The following is a 22,573-nucleotide window of genomic DNA, read 5'->3' on the forward strand; positions in this document are numbered from 1 at the left end:
ATGGCCATTATATCACATCCATAAAGTTATTAGAAAACAGAATATAAATAAAGGAGGTAAAATAAAAGTCTGATATCTCTTCTGCTTTAACTTTAAATTGCTAGTGAGATGTCATTTCACAAAATGATACAACTGAAGTTTTATTCTCCATCAGGTTATAGTTTTTCTCAGTTATTATTGGCTATCTGGACGAACAAGGAAAATGGTTTTTAATACCAATGAAAAAAATGTAACCATGACTTATGTTTCATACTTTCTGTAGTTGATTTTGTGTTTAATAGTTCTTTAATGCTTATAATTTTTAAAAGTCCTCCGCCATTTATTGTCAGATGTCCTGATGGTAGAAAAAAGTCATTTTAATTTCCCAGGGAGCCATCGACCACCCTAGCTTCAAATCATTACCCTCAAAGGGCAAGATTGGTATCACGCTTTATATTTAGAAAATTTGTACGGATAGCCTCCTAACTGGAAACTTTATGTGTCTGCTATTAGAAGGTATACTCTACACACGTTATTTAATTACTTAAGGGTTACATGATCAGGCAGTATTTATTTCCTTTGGAAATCTGTTTTCTATTTCTACCACTGTGAATATTAAATTGACTTAAAGCTACTCTGCAGCATTACTCTAGGTAGATGATCTGCCACTATTTCCAACAGACAGAGGACTGAACAAGTATGCCACAGAGATAAATATGGTGAAAATTTTACCACTTATATCAGATATCAAGGTCTACAGAGCATACCCATTAAACCATTTGTATTTTCTAATCTTCTCTAAAGTTGCAAAAATCAATAGCTACAAATATAGAATGGTTTTAGAATAGCATGTAGACATTTGAAAATAAACAAAGTATTCTTCCTCAGAAGTCATATAGAAATAACAATCTGAGCCTCAATTAAAAACTCAGAGTAAACACATTCATAACCTTTTTTCCCATGCATCTATTAAATTGATTAATAAACCAAACATTTTTCGAAATGCAACTGCTAATAAAACTCTTTTCCAAGTTTCCCTAGACTCCCTAGATTCATAGAATGTTGCTCATGATCCTGCCATTCCTGTGTACCTTTTGGGGTATCATCCATTTTCCTAATTTCAACGACATTTCAGGAATGAACAAGTTGATGATAAATGGTGATGATTTCATTGATGTATTAGAAAAACACCATTTTTCTGTGGATGACTTATCTATTATATTCAATTGAAAATGGCTTTGCAGTCTTACCAATTCTACCATAAAAAGTTATAGAATTATACTGCTTATCAGATTTTGTTTTTAGAATTAAACTGCCTGTCAGATTTTTAACATTTTACTGTTGAGTAAGGGGAAAGGGGGCAATAATGACCGTCATGAAAGGTAATTTGTATAGCTCCAGAAGGGATATACAAATATCCTAAATGTTGTCATCTTTTGGCTCAGTTCACCTAAAATATTAATTTATTCATATTTCTAGCTTCTGCTTTTGAAATTTCTAGGAGCTACCAATGTCTGCAATTTTTACAGTACTATGACAAATAAAATTTTCATAAATGCTTCTTGAAAATGTCTATGCTTTTATAGGATAGCCAAACCAAAGATAAAAGTACCTGGTCTTAGATATTGAAAATATTTTTATTTTTATATTTAAGAAATATGCCTCATATTCTCTAATTTCTTTAAATTACTTCTTACAAACTTTAAAATTATAACTTAAAATCTTCGAGCCATCACATTAAAATACCCAGGTATATGATATAATCTGAAATTTATCAGCAATTTTGATATTTAGATAGTTTTCTTAAGCATGTGTTATTAGTTGCATTAACATTGCTAAAAAGTTTCAAAGGAGGCATTTAAAAACACAGGAACTAATTTTGGGACATATACCTAAAGGTTACTAGATAGCAAATGTTTAGCTCTATCTATTTTTGATCAATGAAAATATCATGGTATTAGTAATAAGCATATTTTTTGTGAAAAGCTACATCTCAAATGCCATCATCTTTTTTCAACAATTTTAACAACCAGGTATAATAATGCTGCATGAAATCCATTTCTTGTTTCTAAATTTAATTGATTTAATCACTGAAATTAAATGCTTGGAAATTGTTCTGCTTGCCGGTGTTTGAATGCCAAATACATCATCTACAGTTCTAAAATGAGTATTGCATTTATATTTAGGCAACCCAAAACACTGCTTTCTAAATTACCCTAAATAACCCATAGAAATATCTAGAAAAACTGGTAATAGTGAATGAAAATGTCCATCGCCATCAACTTTCAAATAACAGTAACTTTTACAAGGTTTACAAAGTGTGAGAATCTTACTATTGAAATACTCTTCGTATAATTATCTGAGTAATACAAAGTAAAGCAAATATATATTAATCTCATTTCTTCCAGCACTCACCACCAGTGAGCTCTTCCAAAACTCATCTTTAAAGATGAAGACACTGGAGCTAGTAACTCTATTTATCTTCAGAGGCAAAAGAAATTTAAGTTTTGCCAAGCTTTCACAGACATCAACCCATTTATTCTTTTTGAACAATTTGGTTTGTATTGCTTTGTTTTGTTTTTCGTCCTAAATTTCCGGGAGTTTAAAAGAATTAATAGTGATAAAGTCACTTCATGTAGAGAGACTCCTTGACAGCCAATCAGACATACAGTCTCTCCTAACAGTGCACAGAGAGATCAAATAGGCAGGGATGAGGATGTGTTTGGTGCAAAGTATATGGAAAACATTATTTTGGGGTAAATGATACACAGTAAATTTTATCCAAGATGATAAAGAATAAAAACAATGTTTACAGTAAAGTATTTCCACATGGGGCTACCTATTTGATTGTGTGTGTGTGTGAGAGAGAGAGAGAGGGAGAGACAGAGAGAGAGAGAGAGAGAGGGAGGGAGAGAGAGAGAGGGAGAGAGGGAGAGAGAGAGGAGAGAGAAGAGAGAGGGAGACAGAGAGAGAGAGGGAGAGAGACAGAGGGAGGAGAGAGAGAGGGAGAGAGAGAGGGATGGGGGAGAGAGAGAGAGAGCAAGAGAGAGAGGGGGGAGAGAGAGAGGGACGAGGGGAGAGAGAGAGAGAGACGAGGGAGGGAGACGAGGAGGGGGGAGAGAGAGGGATGGGGGGAGAGAGACAGAGAGAGACAGAGACGGGGGGGGGAGAGGGAGAGAGAGAGGGAGAGAGAGAGAGAGAGAGAGAGAGAGAGAGAGAGAGAGAGAGAGAGAGAGAGAGGGAGTTTTTTTCCATGGAGACCGTAGTTAGCATTAGCATTAAGTAGGCTTTTCCTGTGCACTGGCCCCTATTCTAAGCTCTTCACCGGGGCTATCTTTTCGCATTCTCACAGTCACCATATGAGGAAGACACCATTCTTTGCGACCATTTTAGAGATAAGGAGACTAAAGTACAAGGAGAGGAAGTTACTTACCCAAAGTTTTCCACGTAAACAGCAGAGTTGGGGTTTGGGCCGAGTCAGCCGGAACCTGGAGCCTGCACCATGAACCACTAACACTACGCGGCTTTCAGGAAATGTGAGGGAGTGATTAAGTACTCCCACGTGGGGCTACGCAAACTCGATCAAGGTGGTGAAAACTGCAACAGCTGAGTGTAGTTTTCTACACTGCAACAGCTGAGTGTAGTCTTTCTGGCTCCATTTCACAATTTCGGCAATACTTAAGTATCTTCTAAATTTTCACTTAGGTAGGTTGTCTTACTCTATTTATACTTAAATGAATTGATTTTTAAAAGAAAATTTAGATTACTATTAAATGTAATAGTAAAACACTCGACATTTCTTGCCACAAAGAGAAGACAACTGTAATAGTAAATATAAAACCATTAAACTTTAAAAATATTCATCCATGTATCTACTAAACTGTCTCATTTTCCATCAGTGGAGCCCTTGCTAGGTTTTGGGAAATTATGCCCAAGGAAAAGAGGAGCATTGTTAAATGTGAATGAAACCATTGAAAATGTTCTGAACCATAAAATATGTTAAGTAGTTTTTAAATAAACTTTTGCATGATAGGTACCTAAATATTTGTATCCATATGCAGGGTAGACAGTCACCAACTTAATGAGGTTTCAAGCAGAAAGTCCAGATGCTCCCTTAGCTTCTGGTAAATGTTTTATACTCTATGATTTGAATATAATTTATTTTTCTCAGTGGTTATCAAACTTTCTAAAGCAATCAATAATTTCATTTTATTAAAAAAAGTCTTTTTGGAGATGGAGTCTTACTCTGTCACCCAGGCTAGAGTGCAGTGCCACGATCTTGGCTCACTGCAACCTCTGCTTCCTGGATTCAAGGGATTCTCCTGACTCAGCCTCCTGAGTAGCTGGAATCACAGGTGCCTGCAATCGCTCCCAGCTAATTTTTGTATTTTCAGTAGAGATGGAGTTTCACCATTTTGGCCAGGCTGGTCTGGAACTCCAGACCTCATGATCCACCCTCCTTGGCCTCCTAAAGTGCTGGGATTACAGGTGAGAGCCCCCGAGCCTGGCCAACAGCTTCATTTTAAACAAAGCAACATTTTATAAACCAGTAAGTAAAGAGAAAATTGAAATTTTATTTGTGCAAATACATTTTAGAAGTTCTAATTGCTAACACTCTCAGTACAACCAATCTGTGAGAATAATGGATCTATTTTGACGAAGGCAATTGCAATGCAACAGTATCTTATCTTTCACTGATTTCTGCATTTTGTTTTGGTTGTGTGATATTGGCAATATCCTGATACAGATATATATAAAATTACATAGTATGAATGTGTAGCCTCTCAGACATGTTGAACCATTCTGTTTCCACTACTGAAAACTGGAATAGTTGGATTTGGATCTTCAAAGCTTAATCAATTAGAATAACTAAAATGGCTCATATTCCTTGAGAGGTTCTCATTCTTGGTTTAAGAAAACTTTTCAAAGGTGTCTTTTTAACAGAGTTTTTCACCTTTGACAAAACAGACTCATGACATAATGATACTGTATTGTTGAACTGGATTAAATAGCAAAGCTTCAATTAGTCAAATTTATTTTATTCTGCATACATACCTGAAATGCTCCAATTTCATTGCTGCCTCCTTATACACAGTCGTGAGCATGTTTAAAATCTTCTCTGATAAAAGTGTGCTTGATACACAAGCCAATACAAAATTATTATTAATATTTGGGGGAGCAAGTTAACTGATGTAAATTCTTTAGGAAAAATACATCTAATGGTGGTCTGCATTCTCATTTAGGTATTGCCATGTTATTTTCATGTCCTCTGATTCCCATGTGTTGTTTCATGCTTGTGCCAATGCAAAGTGTCTGAATTTGCTGGTCTTTTATTTGCAGGTGGTCCCTATGTTCTGTGGCGGCAATGTGCCCATTTGCACAATATTCTTCATGAAATATGCAAAGATATATTTTTAAATGTCCATTTCAGATCGACAAATTTCCAGTTGATGCCACAGTTATTTATTACTTTATAGGTGTATACATATATATGTGTGTGCGTGTGTATGGGGGTATGTAGAACTATCTATTTATGCATCTACCTATATAGAGACAAAAAAGAGGAGCAGGAAGTAGAGGAGGAGAAGTTGTTTTTGTCCGATAACACAAGTTAATGATTTGAGAACTGTTAATATGACAAATATATTTTTACTATGGAGTTTTTTTATTGTACCCAAATGTGGCAATGTATTTTTTTTTTTACAGTTATTACAGAACTGCTGAAGAATCGCAGTTATAACTCAATGGAACACAGTTTGAAAAATAACGTTTTAGCTGAAGGCCTTTATATCTTTTAAAATGCAAATACCTCTACTTTCATCTGCCATCAGTCACTCATACATTAGTGTGAATGAATTTATTAGACATCTTTTTGAGTTTAATTCAGAAGAGGGGGAGAAAAAGATGATCTCAGCTACTGACAGACGTGGGAAAGATCGAATACTAAGGCTAGGAGAACTGAAGACTAATTTGGCCTAATTTACAGGTTTGCTTCAAGACTATGCCATCTATATATAATACATTTATTTATATTTATAAACAGACATGCACACAAAGAAAATGTCTACTGCCTTAGATGAGTGTGAGTGTGAATATGTTTCAGAATTGCATCCAACTATTTTAGAATATATATTTGTAGAATATATATTTGTAATAAGGCAATCAAATGAATTACTTATAATTTTGTCCAACTCTAAAGTAAGTCAACAGTAAAATTTCCAACCAATGGATTTATTGAAGATATTCTGATTTTATTACATGAGTGTCTTCAAATATTGTAAGCAAATGAATTATGCAGAAGCCCCAGATTATAGACAGCTTCTTATAAATAAGGACCTAATGTTCCCAACTTGATCTCATATCTTTGGACTATGACATTTCTTTAAATTAAAATAAAAGAGTAAACTTAAAAAAACTTAAATCCCTTTTGTTAAATAAAATAATTCACTTTTTAAATTTGAATTTAGTTATATGTTTCCCCCATTCTGTCCCCCCCAAAAGAAACTATCTGAAGTTTATGAAAGCAAGTATCCATTTCAATAGTGTAAACATTGAGTTGAAACTTCTGATAATTTTTTACAGAGGCATATGAGAAACAATATTAGTAAATATTTTAAGAAAGTGCTTTCTCAACAAGAAGAAAATTACATATTTTTCATTTCTTATATATTTTCTAACAATGTAAGTTATTAATGATTATAGGTTAAAAATGTGTTGGACTAGAGCCATATTGACCATATTCATTCTAAAGTCAGTGCTAATAATAAGTTTTTATAAGTTTTTGAAAGTATATTTAAATTCATAATACTGATTGATCCTCAAATTTAATACTATTGCTGATTTGTGTGTGTGTGTGTGTGAGAGAGAGAGAGAGAGAGAGAGAGAGAGAGACAGAGAGAGAGAGAGACAGAGAGATAGAGAGAGAGAAAGACAGAGAGAGAGAGACAGAGTCCTTGATCTGTCACCCAGGCTGAAGTGTAGTGGCGTAACCATAGCTCACTGTGGTCTTGAACTCTAAAGGTCAAGGGATTGTCCCTCCTCAGCCTTCTGAGTAGTTAGTCTATAGGCCTGTGCCATCACGCCAGGGGCTATTCCCACTCCTTCCTTTCCCAGTATGTTGCCTAGGCTGGGCTTCAACTCCCAGCCTCAAGTGATCCTTCCACCTTGGCCTTTGAAAGTATGGGAAATGCGTGTGTAAGCCACCATACCTGACCTATCGCTGTTTTGATGTCAAGAAATTGAAACCAAAATCAAGTGATAGAAATATTGCTATTTAGGAAAGAGATAAATGTAACTACCTCAGTAGTAAATTCTGTTTTTGGCTATTAAGTATAACATTGAAAAATTAGCAGAATAAATATGAAATCAAAACTTGGAAGCATTTTGAGATACTTTTGGTATTCCGTTGCAAAATATCTCAAAGTGAAAAAAACACTTACCAGAATTACTAAAAAGACTAATGCATACCAATTTTTAAAAATCTATTCAGCTCAAAAGGTCAATCTTGGTTCTGAGATTATACTTACCCTGAAATAATACTAAACCAAAGCTATAAGTTAGTTTCTTAAGTCAGGGAACCAAAATTGACATGCTTCTGTTTTTGCTCAAATAATGACCTTTGAAACCTCTCTGATCTCCCTTGTTTTTCCATTTTTTTCCCATCTGTGTACTAAGAAAAATGTATTTCTGAGTCACAAGGCCTGTATATTCCCACTTCCTCCTTTCCCAGTATTTATGGAAAATTGCTTCTCATAGTTCCATGGTAGAAGGCAAGTAGACAGAAAGGGAAGAGAGAGCTTTTCCAATAGTTATGGGTACTGAAAGCCTACGACAATATTTGAGTCTGATTTGTCTGTAGTTTATTCAAAATGTGTGTGCCTAAAAAAAAATCGGACAAGGGAGGGTGAGTGAGCCCAGGCTAATGACAGGTATGCGGCAGCTCCAGAGAGAGCACACAGACATGTGTCTGGATGGAGCACGGTCACCTGTCTAACAAACGTTCGGCAACTCAGCAGATGAGTACAGTTGGCAGCAGAGCTATTGAGAATCAGTTTGTTTAAATAGTGAGAGTAAGTAGATGCAAATGACATACCAAGTATTGGGATGTGGTGACCAAACAGAAAACTTAACCTGAAAATTATTTTGTATATAATATTTAGTAAAAATATTCGTAAGGAAGGAAGCAAGGAGTCCACAGGTAGTACCTAATAATACAGTCATACAATTAAAAAAGAGATTTTTAAGCGTGGTCTAAGTATGTTCCGTAAGCTAATTCCAATTCTTAGAATTTTTCACTACCCTTTTTGGAAATCTATTAATTTTACATTTAAATTTATATTTAAATACAAATATAAATTAATGTCAATAACTTCTAGAAACTAGTAATTATGTATATTTTTCCTCCTCTAATTCATATAACACAAATTTCTCACTTTTTCTATATATTTCTCCTTTAAAATACTATTTTCCTCCATATTTTCATATAGTTGTATTATATCTGAATACATAATTTTTTCATTGATTTGTTATAAACTTGCTTGTACTAACACAGTTCTCCAAGAGTACTTATACATTTTAAGGGCATCAAAACCACCTGTCATTGGCAGGTTGTGATAAGCATTTCTTTTAAGAGGATACCTAACGCTTTCTCCATCAATCTTTTTCACATTCATGGTACCAAATTTTATATAACCGAAGTCGCTGCCTGTTACCAAGACTTGAACTAGGTACTCAAAGACACCGAAACATAAAGCTATTGCCCACCGCCATAAAGCCCACCAATCATCTTCTCGCTCTATTCTATTTCATTTTTTAGTAATTTATTTATATTAGTCCATGAATGCTGAAATCTCTTCATATTTTGTCCTTGCTACACTGAGCTGAGACAACATGTTTTGATTTCTCAGTGTTATCAATAGTATTAGGTAAATTCTAGAAGGTAAAAATTATATTATAGAATTATATACATAAATTATTGGGACATGATTAGTTATCAGAATATCACATTAATATCTTGGTTTATAAAATCTATAGGAATTAGATATCATGTTCCAATGATAACTATATTACAATAGAGTTGAAAATTCTGAACCATAGTTAGTCTAGTCTATTTTCTTAGGTCTTTGCTCTCCGTTTCCCAGGTTTCCTACTCATTACTAACTTTCTGGAAAATCTTAGCAGACGACCAAAATTTATCAAGGGATATTTAAATATTCTGTTATATATGGTACTTAGAATAACAGCTATGTAAAATAGCTTCAATCTCATAGCCTGACCAAAGCATGAAAAGAACAAAATCTCTTATTACAATGCCACCTTAGAAAAGCCTTAGCTAGGTCCTTATTCTAGCAACTCAAATGTCCTATTCAAGGCCATCACATTTCAGAAGAGCTTAATATACAATATCTTCCATTTTATTTTCCACTAAATACCCCAAATGTATTTTATTTTCTGTGGGAAGAGCTATATACAAAGAAGAAGAATAAAGAAAAAAAAAACCATGAAAAATGTAGCCAGTTTATAACTGAGTTAGAATCTATAGTGATGTAAGTTAATCACACAGGGGTATCTTATAATATGAAAAATACCACTGTATAAATATATACATTATTATAGTGCAATGGAAAACTCTTTAATTTTAAAGAAGCATTTGAAAGCAGGTTAACAAGCAATTTAACAACTAATTGTTATAAAACTGACCTTGACTTGCAAACTTCAACTCTTTGGCATCTGTGAGGGTGGTCCTTTTGTCAGACCCTTTTTTCTCTATTCGTCGATGGCTTCGTCTTTTCTTAGACTCTCCCCAAAGATTGGATCCTCCATGCATGCTTGGTATATTCAAAATAGCAATTCCTTCCAGAGAGATGTTTATTAAATCTATCTGCACTCCATCACACTGATCAGTAAAAAGAAAGAAACAGAAACAGTAAAATATTTTATCTTCACTTCCGTGATTTCTTTTTCATTTCCTCATCTTTTAATAAGAGCACTGAAATCCATAATGTTGTCATTTCCAAACAAGCCTTTCGAGAACACTTAAATGCTTATCTGGACTCAATGGAAGAGATAAAACAGCCCCTAACATGAAATCACCAGTATATCTTTGTTTGTAGAAAGAGACATGTTAATGTCTGCATACATATTTAACCAGCTGCAAATTTCCAATGTGTTACAAAAAGCTTAATTCCGGAAACTATGGTCAAATTTTTGGAAGAAATGATGGTTGCCCCTATTTAGAACACACTGCAAAGTACAATTGGGGGAAAGTCAAGAAACAGAATTGATGCCTCATGGCCTCACACTTTTGGGGCAGAGAAAGAAGTAGCTTAAAACGCTTTTGTTAAAAAATAAATAAACAAAATTCAAAAAAGCAATTCTAAGAAATTTCATTCACACTGATTTTACCAAGGATGGGTTTCCTGGACTAGATGAAGTCCCAAGCAGATATCAAAGGCCCTAAGAGGCACAGCTGTCCAAATGAATGTGGAGGAACAGGCAGATTGAGTGAGCCAAAGAGGGGTAACAGTTAAAAGTCACTTCAATCCAGCATGATTTTATAGCTGCTGCAAACATGGGTTAAAAAGAAGAAGGTTAATCAGCCCAATTTTCCTTGTTTTCCCGCTGACAGAACACCCTAGTGATTATGAAAAATATAAAATTCACTAACAGACAACATTATGTTATGTTCAGAGAGGTCATTTCTTAGTTTCTGAAATTTTCTCTTCATCTCCACTGATGAACACATGTGAACAGTGATAAGACTATTCTGTATTTTTAAAATTACCATTTATTCGTTTGCCTTAACTTCTCTAAAATGCTAGTTATTACGCATTCCGGAAATTATTATCCCATTTCAATTATAAGTTAACATGAAAAGAGATATAAGCACTTTGGTTTTTAAAGAATTTTGTGAGGGATATACGTTTCCTAGACTGAAATATATCTACAGCGTTGCCGTTTCATTTGCCATGTCTTATTACAGAAAAATCACTGATACTAACTTCATCATTTCTCATGGCAGTCACGATTTTTGAACTCAGAAGACACAGTGTTCCATGAAAATGATGAAAAACAAACAAAACAAAACAAAACAAAAAGCTCTCTTTTTCCACATTCGCCTCATCATACTGAAGCTAGAATTGCATCTTGTTCACCAAAAAATAAAAACTGTGAAATAAAGAAACACATCTTGAGACTACTTGGCAGGGGTAGAAACAAATTCTAGAGAAAGTGCCAAGTTTTCATTTAATTTGTTTCAATGAGGGCGAAACCAAGAGCTAGATGATGCCTTTTTAAAACATTTTTCCCAGAAAGCAGTGCTTTTTTCCTGCTTTTCTTGTGCTAAATTAAGATGATTTCTTTTTACTAAAGAATTCTGGTCATGTGTATACTCACTTACCGCTATATATTCTAGATAAACAGATATTAATTTCATAATTAAAAGTAATCTTGTGTAAATACCCTGCAGGCCTCAATGAATCAAACACATACTGTGTGTCAGGCCTCCCACTGTCTTCAAGTGGAATGTACTGGCTGGATAATTAGATAGTACATATTTTTTAACCTTATTTGCATGCATATTATATCTTTTGCACACTGACAAGCAGCAGTAACAACAAAAGTCAGATTACCACAGGGAATTCCCACAAAGAAGTCTTCATTCCTTATAATTTGCAGCCTAAATTAAAATAATTTGATCTTTGACAAGGATGAAATGTCAAGCAGAAGGGGGCCCTCTACAAGCCACGGCCTGTGGCTTCTGAAATCTGCCTAATTTATGTCAGTCACTTCTTAATACATATTTAAGTATTACACGAAAAAGATGATAAATATGCAATCTGACACCTTTGGTATTTCCCTGCTGTTAATTTATAAAGGTCTGGCTTCCCCCAAACTGACTAAAATCATTTAAATAACAGAAGAATCATGAAATAAGCTGGAGTCGGGGCCTGGCTTCCATTTTCACTCAATATTGAACACAGCAGGTAGTACACTAAGACAATTATTTGACTAGGCCTTAGAACCCCACTGTGACAAGTTACTTTCAGAATTAGTGAAGGAAGATTCCTTTGTTCATCCGCAGAAAAGGAGAGCGTGTTGCAAAGAGGCTTCTTTAAAAAAAAAAAAAAAATAGAACCAGCGGAGTCACATGTGACAATTGAAAAACATCAGTGTATGCTATTATTCATGTTTTCACTCTTCAGAATCTTGTCATGTATCGTTTTAAGGAAACAGAGTAACTCTCTGAGAAGTGGAAAAAAAAAATTGTTTTCTTCAAGAGTCGCAAAGAAAGGACTGATGAAGAACACTGATGTTCCTTTGAGAGCAGAACAATGTACTTAAATAAATTGCTATTTATTAATGATTTGTTTCCACTAGTTCTTGACCCCAGGCCACCTTCCTCTGTTTGCTTTAAGGTTACATTCATTAGTCTGGAAAATTTCAGTGCTGTTTCTGATGGAGACCAGTAATTGTAGCACACCAGTTGAGTGCATGAAAATAAAAACTGAGGTGAAGGCTATGAAATATAAACAAGTTATAGTACTGTGTCAGATAATATTTTCATTCCCTTTAAGATTTATGACTTTTAAAAAGGTAGCTACAGAGGAAAAGAATATAAAAGCTTAAAAGCTAACAGCCTCAGTCAATAAATCCTGAATATTTTTATTAGGTAGAAAAAGGGTCATTAACATACAGTACTACGGGAGCTATTTATAGAGTGTAAGGCTGGGATACCGTTGTCCACCTCTTTCAGTTTTAAAATGGAAGATCTTATTCCACAGGCTAATTTATCTAACAGAAAAGAAGACAGTTTCCATTTTTCTGCCAACGTGTTTTAACCTTCACGTATAAATGAGCCCTGGGTCACATTGTACAGAGGTGTTAAAAACAAGCTTTATATGTAACTTTAGTGTTTCAGATCCACTTAACATGTCAGTTGATAGGACTATTCAAAACATGTGAAGAACTCTGGAGAGCTCGAAGTGTGGATGGTAAATATGATGAGATACAGTTAATGATAAACTGTAATTTTTTTCCACAGTGAGTCTGATTCTATGTATATATCACATAAAATGATTCATATTTTTACTCAGTGAAACCTAAAACATTACTTTACAGATAATTTTAGTATTAGGACACATGGGGCAGAGACTACTCTTGCAAATTCTGGCTACTGCCTTTAAGAACTCTCTTTTCCAGGTTACTGAGTAGTAAGAACCTTTTCTTTTGAATCCTGTTAATTTATTTTGTGTTTTGATGCTACACATGTCATTTGTTCATTCTCGAGATCATTTAGGTTTCTAGGGGTATGTAATCGTCACAATAAATCAGTATTTTGGGACGGCAGTTCTTGCCTTTAAAAGTTACCATGTGTCCCAGTCTGTCAACCAAAAGACTGAAGTACCAATAGAACGGGTTTTCTTATTCTCCCAATAACTTTGCCTGGTATGCTGAACAAACTAAACATTCGTGAACCCTGTATCTTCAATCGCAAATGCTGACCTGGCTTTCTTAGGCACATGTTTCACCCATCCAAATACTTTAATATAAAGCTTTTAAAATATCTTCTTGTAATTTTAAAGTATTTTATTTTTAATTTATCTTTTATAATAAAGTTAGAAGATAAATGCATATCTTTAAACAAAAAAGCTGCTTCGTCTATCATTAACTCTTTACATATGTGTGCACGTATATATATTTTTCAGTCAATTTGCTCATTAGATTTAAACATTCTGGCAGTAACATAATTCTGATTTCTCTTAAATTATTGAAGAAAATGTTCATGTCTGCAGTGGAGACATAGTAGTATCATAGGCTTTGATGAAGACTAAATCAAATAAACTATGTGCATTGTTTAGCATCACCTATGATGCAGTTAATAATAACTATTATTCCATGATATTCATATCAACCCAAATATTTGCCCTCTTTGGAAGGAGCTCACTATGTGAAAGAGGAATATTATATAAAAATACACACAAAAGATAGTTTGATTTTGAAAAAGCTGCCAATAATACATGTATCTATTGCTGGAGGTTCTGCTGTTACTGAAGTAGTTTATTCTGTTATATATTTTTCTAAACGTAATAGGAATAATTTTAGGGCAAATAGGAGGCAACAGCAAACAGAATCAAATTTTCAAATTGCTGTTTTTGTTATATTTAATTATGAAATAACCTTGAGGGTAGAAAGTCACATTCTGCTAATATGATAGACAGGATTCATTAAAAAGTGAGCAGAGAAGCAGATTTTGCCTTGCTATCCATACACACACGTACACACACATACACAACAAGATATGCAAAAATACAACAGGGCATGTACACAGTGCTGGCTGTGATTTACAAATGCTATTGTAATGGCACCCCAAATAAGCCAGGGATGCAAAGCTAGAAGGCCAGGCTGAGAGAGTTAAGTAGAAACAGGACCCCAAGAAACACAGCTTACTTCTAGTGGTCCAGATTTCTTGGAGAACATTCTAAATCATTTTTCTGTAAGATCTCAAACTCTGTGGATCAAAACCACTCAATTTTATCATTAGTTAGCACATTAAAACTCACCATTCTCCAATGTATTTTCATTCAAAATCTTTTGCTGTAAATACAACACTTTTCTTAAAGATTTTTATTTTTTTAATTTGTGACACATAGAATCTTCTTCTATAGACCAATGGCTTTTCAATCTGTGTTCAGGGCAGCATAGAGTAAAGAGCGGTGCAGGAGGATTTAGGATCTCCACCTACATTCCACCAAAGCCATATTTCTAATTTTTCTAAAACTTTCAGCTTCTGCGACAAATTTTATTTGAGCATAAGTTTTGAGGATAGGAAATATTCAAAATCCAGCATATAAAGCAGTTTAAAAAAAATGATTCTAAGGGTAAAGGGAGAATGTGTATGTTTTACTGAATATATATACATCAATATGTATATGTATATAACGATACATATGACATATATAACTATATATGATATCTAACTATGTATATACTGTGTACTACATATATAGCTATTATATAGGTATACATATATATAGTTATAAAAGTTATATAGATTATTTTTTATATACAGTTATATGTGTACATATATCATACATATACACAGATATATAATCCTAAATAGCAGTAACATGATGCTGAACCCAAATCCTTCACCTCTATGATTACGTACATTTCAAAGATTATGATCTGACTCTGTTATAAAGTGCTTTTTTCCCATTCTATGACCATCAATTCTAATACCTAATTCTATTTACCAATCATCATGAGATAAAAGTGCTGAAAGGTTACACTTAGAGTAGTATCATTTTTTGGTATTAGTAACAATAGCAAATTAGAAATTAGGATAATAAAGAATCTACCCAGGCCATTATAATCTTATGTGTTCCATCACTACTTCTGTTGACCAAACTTATAACCTGAATACAAGCAACTCATGAATTAGGTATCAGTAGAAAATTGATGCATTTATTTTTAAAATGAAAAGTGTTGAAACCAATGTTTCTTAATTCATATCAACTGGTCATTAAGGGTTCATGTTTCATAATTCTGCTCCTCTGGTTTTGTCTTCACCAACTGTCAAAATATAACTTTCCTTTTTTCCTTAACCCCTAAAAAATCTCTCAATATAATGAAGTCATATTCTGTTATAATATTTCTCCAAAATGTTGAGTCCTCCAGTGTCTTTTTTTTTTTTTTATAGACCTATTTGCTCCAAGTCTTTTTAAAATGTGTCTTTTCTTGCTATCTTTGTTCTCTTTCTTGGCATTTCCACTTTCTATAAATGTAATGGGGAGATGGCAACCTTGGAAACTGAGAAATCCTAGTTAATGAATGGGAATGGAATGGAAAAATATACTTTTTAACCTTTATTCATAAAAGTAAGCACAATTTTAGCAAACGGTGTTTTAAAGGTTATAAGATATTGAGACCGGAAAATAATATTTTTTATGTATTCTGCAACTTTTTTCTTTTCAACTACGTTTATCTTACATCTTTCTATCCACACTATGCCCAGTAACAAATGCATCGATTTCCAAAGTTGTGTTCCATTTCTCATTCTTTTATACTATAATAAAACAACTAATATCTACGCTTAACTTCAGTATGTCAGATAGTGCTGCATTCCAAATGAGTGAAAGAAATGACAATTTCGAATACTGAGTAAATCTCTGTGGATTGCCAACTTATATTTCATGCCATGGGCTACAATGCAAACATACTAACAACCAAGCTCAAGCCGTTTTATCATATTATGAAAAATAATTCACTTTTTTTTTCTTACTTCTATTTCTACAGATTCATGTAGCTTCTTGCAGGTGGCTGAGAAAGTTTCAGATGTGCCAAACTCAAAATACCAAAATTTGTTCTTCATTCTGAAAAAGAGAAGGAAGAAGCACCTTAGGCAATTATCAGTAACAGAGGGATCTTTTAAAAATGGTCTAACTCTGTCCTGTGTTATAAGTAATAGAAAAGCTCTGAGGACATGTAACATCTAAAATGTAATAGATAATCACATAATTTTCCAAGCTTCACTGTTGGTGCCAAACTGCGGGATGTCCTTGAGGGGACTGTAAGAACGTGTTGATCCAGCAGACTCAAGTATACCTTTAACTTTTTGTTGATTGATTACTTTTTAAAAATGGTTTTAATGCTCATGATTCTTAGCTTGTTCTTAGGCAACAAGTGAAGAATGTACAATAGTGGGAAATTATGATACAGCATAACCTTTTTAGTTCTTTCAAGAACTAATAATATAGATAAAATGACTGAGAAAGTAATAATATTGGCTGGGTGCAGTGGCTCTTGCCTGTAATCCCAGCACTTTGGGAGGCCGAGGCGGGCAAACCATGAGGTCAAGAGATCAAGACCATTCTGGTCAACATAGTGAAACCCGTCTCTACTAAAATACAAAAATTAGCTGGGCGTGGTGGCCCATGCCTGTAATCCCAGCTACTCAGGAGGCTGAGGCAGGAGAATTGCTTGAACCTGGGAGGTGGAGGTTGCAATGAGTCGCGACCTTGCCACTGCACTCCAGCCTGGTGCCTGGCCACAGAGTGAGACTCAGTCTAAAAAAAAAAGTAGTAATATTATATCAGTATAATAAAAGTTGCAAAGAAAAGATATTAAAATAATTTTAGTACTTAATCTTAAAGTAAAAGACCAAAATTTATTTTCTTCTATGATTTCATGATATTTTTGGCTTTTTGTAACTGGTAATTAAATTTATAATCACGTAATGTAATTTTACAAAGGTTGGATAGATTTTTTTATATTATGTAGTATTAGATTTGAAATTTTATTCTTGTGAAAAAGATACAGTTTTTGATTATATGTAATTTTAATAGTGATCATGCCCTCAATTAGAAGATAATACATGTAAATGACAGATATTTTCACACATAGAAGTGAAACAAAGAAGTTTTTGTTGTGGTATTCAAATACAACTCTCATATCAAATTAAAGTATTCTGTTTGACTCATAAATATTGATATCTGCTTCTTACATTAGAATGTAAAACATTTTGACAATTAAAAAGACATTTGGCAAGGCCCTTACTACATAATGCGAGCTATTATTGGTTTGGAAAATGACATTAAACCTCATGGAGTGCTTATTATTATGCTGTGTTAAATACAGTTCTCCGATATGATATTACAAAGTACAGAGTAATCTTGTATTATCTAACTAAACATAGTCAATTATGTTTAGGCTCTCACAAGGTTTTATTTGCTTACAAAATTCATAATCCCTTCATGAATCAGCCATATTCAGGCCAGTAATCTGAAGGTCAGTGTAAGTTTCATATGCTTCTGGCACCACGAATTTTTATTCTTTTCCAGAGAATATTTTACTTAGTTTATGGCCTGATTTCATATATGTGAGTGGATATAAATAGACGATAGCTAGTGAGACAGACTGGAGGTGAACATTTAATGACAAAATCTGCAGGCCTGTATCTACATATGAATCTACATTAAATTAATGTAAGTATCTATTTTATAGAATGGATATGCTTTTATAAATTTACACACTGAAGTATTAAATTAAAATATTTTTCTATTGAGATTTATCATTCTAATGAAAAGCATATCATTTTATAGATGGAGAGGAAAATATTGTTTTATACAAAGTAGTGTGAAGACATTCTTAATGAATATTTTATGACTGTTGGAATAGTCTCTCTCTATATTCAGCAAAGTTCTTATGACATTTTTGTGTTATTCTTTTCTCCAGACCTTCCAGGATTCATTCATTCACTCAACAAAAGTTTAATAAGAACATTCATTGTGTTAAGTCCTAAAGATACAAATATAACTGCAATTACTACCTTTGTCTCTAAGGAGCTCAGAATGTTATAAGCGTATGGGCATATCAGTTTGTTAAAGGTGGCAGGAAGGTAATGGAGGGAGTATGCCTGGACATGTGAGGCCCACTGGGAGTCTCCTCCCTACACTGTCTCAAAACCACAATTAGATACCACCTTGTAATCAATAACAGAGGGATCTTTTAAAAAATGGTCTAACTCTGTCTTGTGTTATAAGTAATAGGAAAAGTCTAAGGACATGTGACATCTAAAATGTAATAGATGGTCCTTGTTAGGATGGCTATTTTCCAAAACACCTCAGACAACAAGTATTGGCAAGGGTGTGGAGAAAAGGCAACAGTTGTATACTGTTAGTGAGAATGTAAATTTGTACAGTCATTATGGAAAACAGTACGGCATTTCCTTAAAATACAGAACAACCATATGATCCAGCAGTCTCTCTTCTGTACATAAATCCCAAAGAAATGAAATCAGTACCTCAAAGAGGTGTCTGCACTCCTATGTTCCTTGCAGCATTATTCACAATCACCAAGATGAATGAACACCCTAAGAGTCTGTCAACAACGTACACATACACACACACATACATACACACACACACCCCAGAATATGTTATTCAGCCTTAAAGAAGATGGAGATCCTGCCATTTTTTACAACATAGATGAACTTGTTGGACCTTATGCTAAGTGCTAAGTGAAGGAAGCCAGACAGAAAGACAAATCTTGCATGATCTCACTTACATGCAGAGACAAAAAAAAGTCAAACACATAGAAGCAAAGAGTAGAACTGTGGTTATCAGGGGTCCAGGATTGGGGGAAATAAGGAAATGTTGGTCGAAGGATGCAAACTTACAGTTATAAGATGAATAAGTTTTAGAGATCTAATATACAGTATGGTGGCTATAATTAATACTAATGCACGGTAGCAAGGAAAAATGTTTTATGTATTTAAAATTAACTAGGAAAGTAGATTTTAAGTATTCTCACCACAAAAAGTTACTACATGAAGTGATATATGTGCATTTAGCTTCACTGTGGTAATCATTTCACAATATAAGAAAACATAATGTTGTACCTCTTGAATATATATAATACTTATATAATGTACAATTTTTACTGGTATATTATACCTTAATAAAGTTCTAGAATAATAAATAGACATTATGTTGAGATAATTGTAGATTCACGTGCAGTTGTAAAAAGTAACATGGGAGTCCAATGTGCCAATACAGTTTCCCCCAACGAAAATAGCTTGCAAACTGTGGTAAAACAAGACAACCACAGCACTGACATTGATACAGTCAAGATGGAGAACATTCCCTTCACCACAAGGTTCTCTGGTATTGCCCTTTTATAACCACATCCAGTCCTACCTGCCCCCACTCCCTCCTTTATTCCTACAACCACTAATTGTTCTCCAGGTCTATAATTTTATTATTTCAAGAATGGATATAAATAGACTCATATGAAAAGCAAACTTTCAGCATTTGAATTTCTCATGTAGATTCATTCAGGTTGTTTTATTTATCAATTGTTTCTTCCTTTTATCACTGAGTAGTAGTAGTACATGGTATGAAGGCATCATAGCAAAGGACGAGTATTTAGAATATATAAAGAACTCTGATGATTTGACGGCAAAAACAAACCAAACAATTTAATTAGAAAATAAGAAAAAGACATACACAGATATTTCATCAAAACAGATACACAGATAGAAAAAAAACCCGTGACAAGATGCTCAAAAACATTAGCTTTTAGAGAAATGAAAGTTAAAACCACATCACCCTAGACTTATCAGAATGACTATAATAAAAAAAAGAAAGAAAGAAAAAAAACAGTCTTGAATATATACAATTTTCACGTGATTTGTATCTCAGTAAAGCTGAACATAAAAGGATTGGTCTATTCTTTTTATTTATTTCTTTATTTTTTTGAGACAGAGTCCCGCTAGGCTGGAGTGCAGTGGCATGATCTCAGCTCACTGCAACCTCTGCCTCCTGGGTTTAAGCAATTCTCTTGTCTGAGCCTCCCGAGTAGCTGGGACCAAAGGAACACGCCACCACACCCAGCTAATTTTTGTATGATTAGTAGAGATGGGGTTTCACTATATTGGCCAGGATGGTCTTCAGCTCTTGACCTCATGATCCGCCTGCCTTGGCCTCCCAAAGTTCTGGGATTACAGGCATTAGCCACCACAGCTGGTCCAACATTGGTCTATTTTAAAAAAATAATAAAAATAATAAACTTAATTTCTAAATAAAATATGAACCAAGTATTATAGGGACACACTTCAATGATTGAACTAATTTTATTTCAAGAATTCAGCAAACTTTAGAAAAGAAGATAGCATGTGAACAAATAAGTTAATAGAAGGTAAGCAGAGAAGGAAGTAGAGAACTTCTGTGCACCTTTGGGAGTGCTGTATGATTGCTGAGTACAGACTAAGGAGTGTGCTAGGGTCTGTTTCAGAACATGTGGGCCAAGTTCATGGTTTTCGATTTTATCTTATAGATTAATAAGAAGCTGACAGAAGTTTATTAGCAGAGGGGTGACATGGAGTGTCGAAATGCTGGTGTCACCAAGAGAACTGTAGTTATTGGAATCATTCATATAAAATATAATTGAAGGCCTAAACAAATGGCAACAGAAATGGAAAAGAGGAGCTTAATTAAAGAGCTATAAATGAGGTAGAATCAACAGGAACTGGTGATATTTGATTATATTGAAATATGCCATACTTATATTATCTCCGAATGCATCTATGAGAATAACAGAGTCTTAAATCCAGCATAAAAAGAGACATGGATTTATATTTTGGTAGGTACTGTGATCTAATGTACATTGTATTGCAGTTTAAAAATTTAAAAAAATATATATATGCAAGGATTTGGTTTGCATAGGAATGATTACTCCCTATATTTCCATTATGTCCGTCAAAGTTCTTCACAGATTAATTAGGACTATGTGTGGTTCTATCAGTTATTCAAGATATACTCACTTTGGCAAATACATCACAAGAAACAGAAATTCTGAGAATTTACATTCAGCCCTTATTCACCATATTAGTTAGCATTACTGCTCATGTGCAAAAGCTACTTTAAATTCTCCATTATTACAACCATTTTATGTTTCACTTAGATAAATATATGGAGGTAATAAAATACACATGGTATCAGATTCCACATGACAAATTAAAGGCTGTTAAATTTTATTTTTTTCAACCAAACTGATTTTAGGTTGAAGAAATGCAAAAAAGCACATTTAAGCATTTATGCTATCTACTTTTATGGCTCACATTAGAAAATGATCCAAATAATTCAAACTCAAATTTGTCAGTAAAAACATAGCTTTGGACTTTAAGAATATGGTAACTGAACATTTAACCTATTGTGAAATGTTCACAACAAAGTCAAATTTATCATATTCCTGGACAGATTTTGTGACTCCAAGGATAATGACAAATGCCCTATAAACCTCACAAAAAGTTATTCATATAATTATTGCTTGAATTAACACAGTAAACCCTATGCCAATGAATGTAATTGTAAATCTACAGGTTTCTATTTAATGCTCAAAGTGCTTGGCTATCAGATATTCAGGTAAAGATGAAGAAATTGCCCCCATTTACCTGGCATTATCATACTAACTGTAATTTTGCTTCTTTTATATATCCTGAGTAATGTCAACGATCAGAGACTTTGCACAAGCAAAATCCTTCTTGTTGCTATGAAATTCAATTAATATTCAGTTCTTCAAGTTTTTAACTTTCAAATGGGTAATTTAATTTCCAGCAATATATTTTCCTTGGAACTTTTCTTCCTGCCTTACATGTCTTTTATTTTGGCTTTGATCGGCTAAGTAATGTTAACGCAGAAAACATAAAACAAAACAAACAAACAAAACTGTAAAGTACCAGTGCATTCCACAAAGAATACAAAATAACCTAATTATACACGAAGCTCATGTCTAACATAGATGCAACATAAAGAGGGCGATCAAATTACCTCATTTGTCTTACTGTAGAAGGCTCAAAAGTCATAAGCAAACAAAAAAGTTACAATTTAGTGAAATTAATCTGAGGGGTCATATTTTTATCTTACAGGTGGTTTATTTTTATTTATGTATTCATTTTTACTATTTTTCATGTATTTAGTGGGGAGGTAGGTGGCACAGGAAGATAAGTTATTACATATAAAACAGAAAGATTTCTACTAGACACTGAACCCATTTTCAAGTATCCTTAGCTATGTGATTTGACCTACACTGTATG

The 22,573-nt window shown here is 33.8% G+C and overlaps 1 protein-coding gene across 14 annotated transcripts in view; it reads right to left on the reverse strand.

The window, feature by feature from the left end:
• DGKB (diacylglycerol kinase beta) overlaps positions 1 to 22,573 on the reverse strand; it is an 814,277-nt gene that overhangs the window by 176,061 nt on the left and 615,643 nt on the right. For all 14 annotated transcript variants that reach the window (XM_074379543.1, XM_074379541.1, XM_074379540.1 and 11 more), the window contains 2 exons: positions 16,262 to 16,352; positions 9,679 to 9,874 (listed from right to left, as the gene is read on the reverse strand). In XM_074379543.1, coding sequence (XP_074235644.1) covers positions 9,679 to 9,874; positions 16,262 to 16,352 — 287 coding nt within the window. The remainder of the gene's footprint in view (positions 1 to 9,678; positions 9,875 to 16,261; positions 16,353 to 22,573) is intronic.

The sequence above is a fragment of the Saimiri boliviensis genome, chromosome 10 (genome assembly GCF_048565385.1).
Source record: "Saimiri boliviensis isolate mSaiBol1 chromosome 10, mSaiBol1.pri, whole genome shotgun sequence".
NCBI lineage: Eukaryota > Metazoa > Chordata > Mammalia > Primates > Cebidae > Saimiri > Saimiri boliviensis.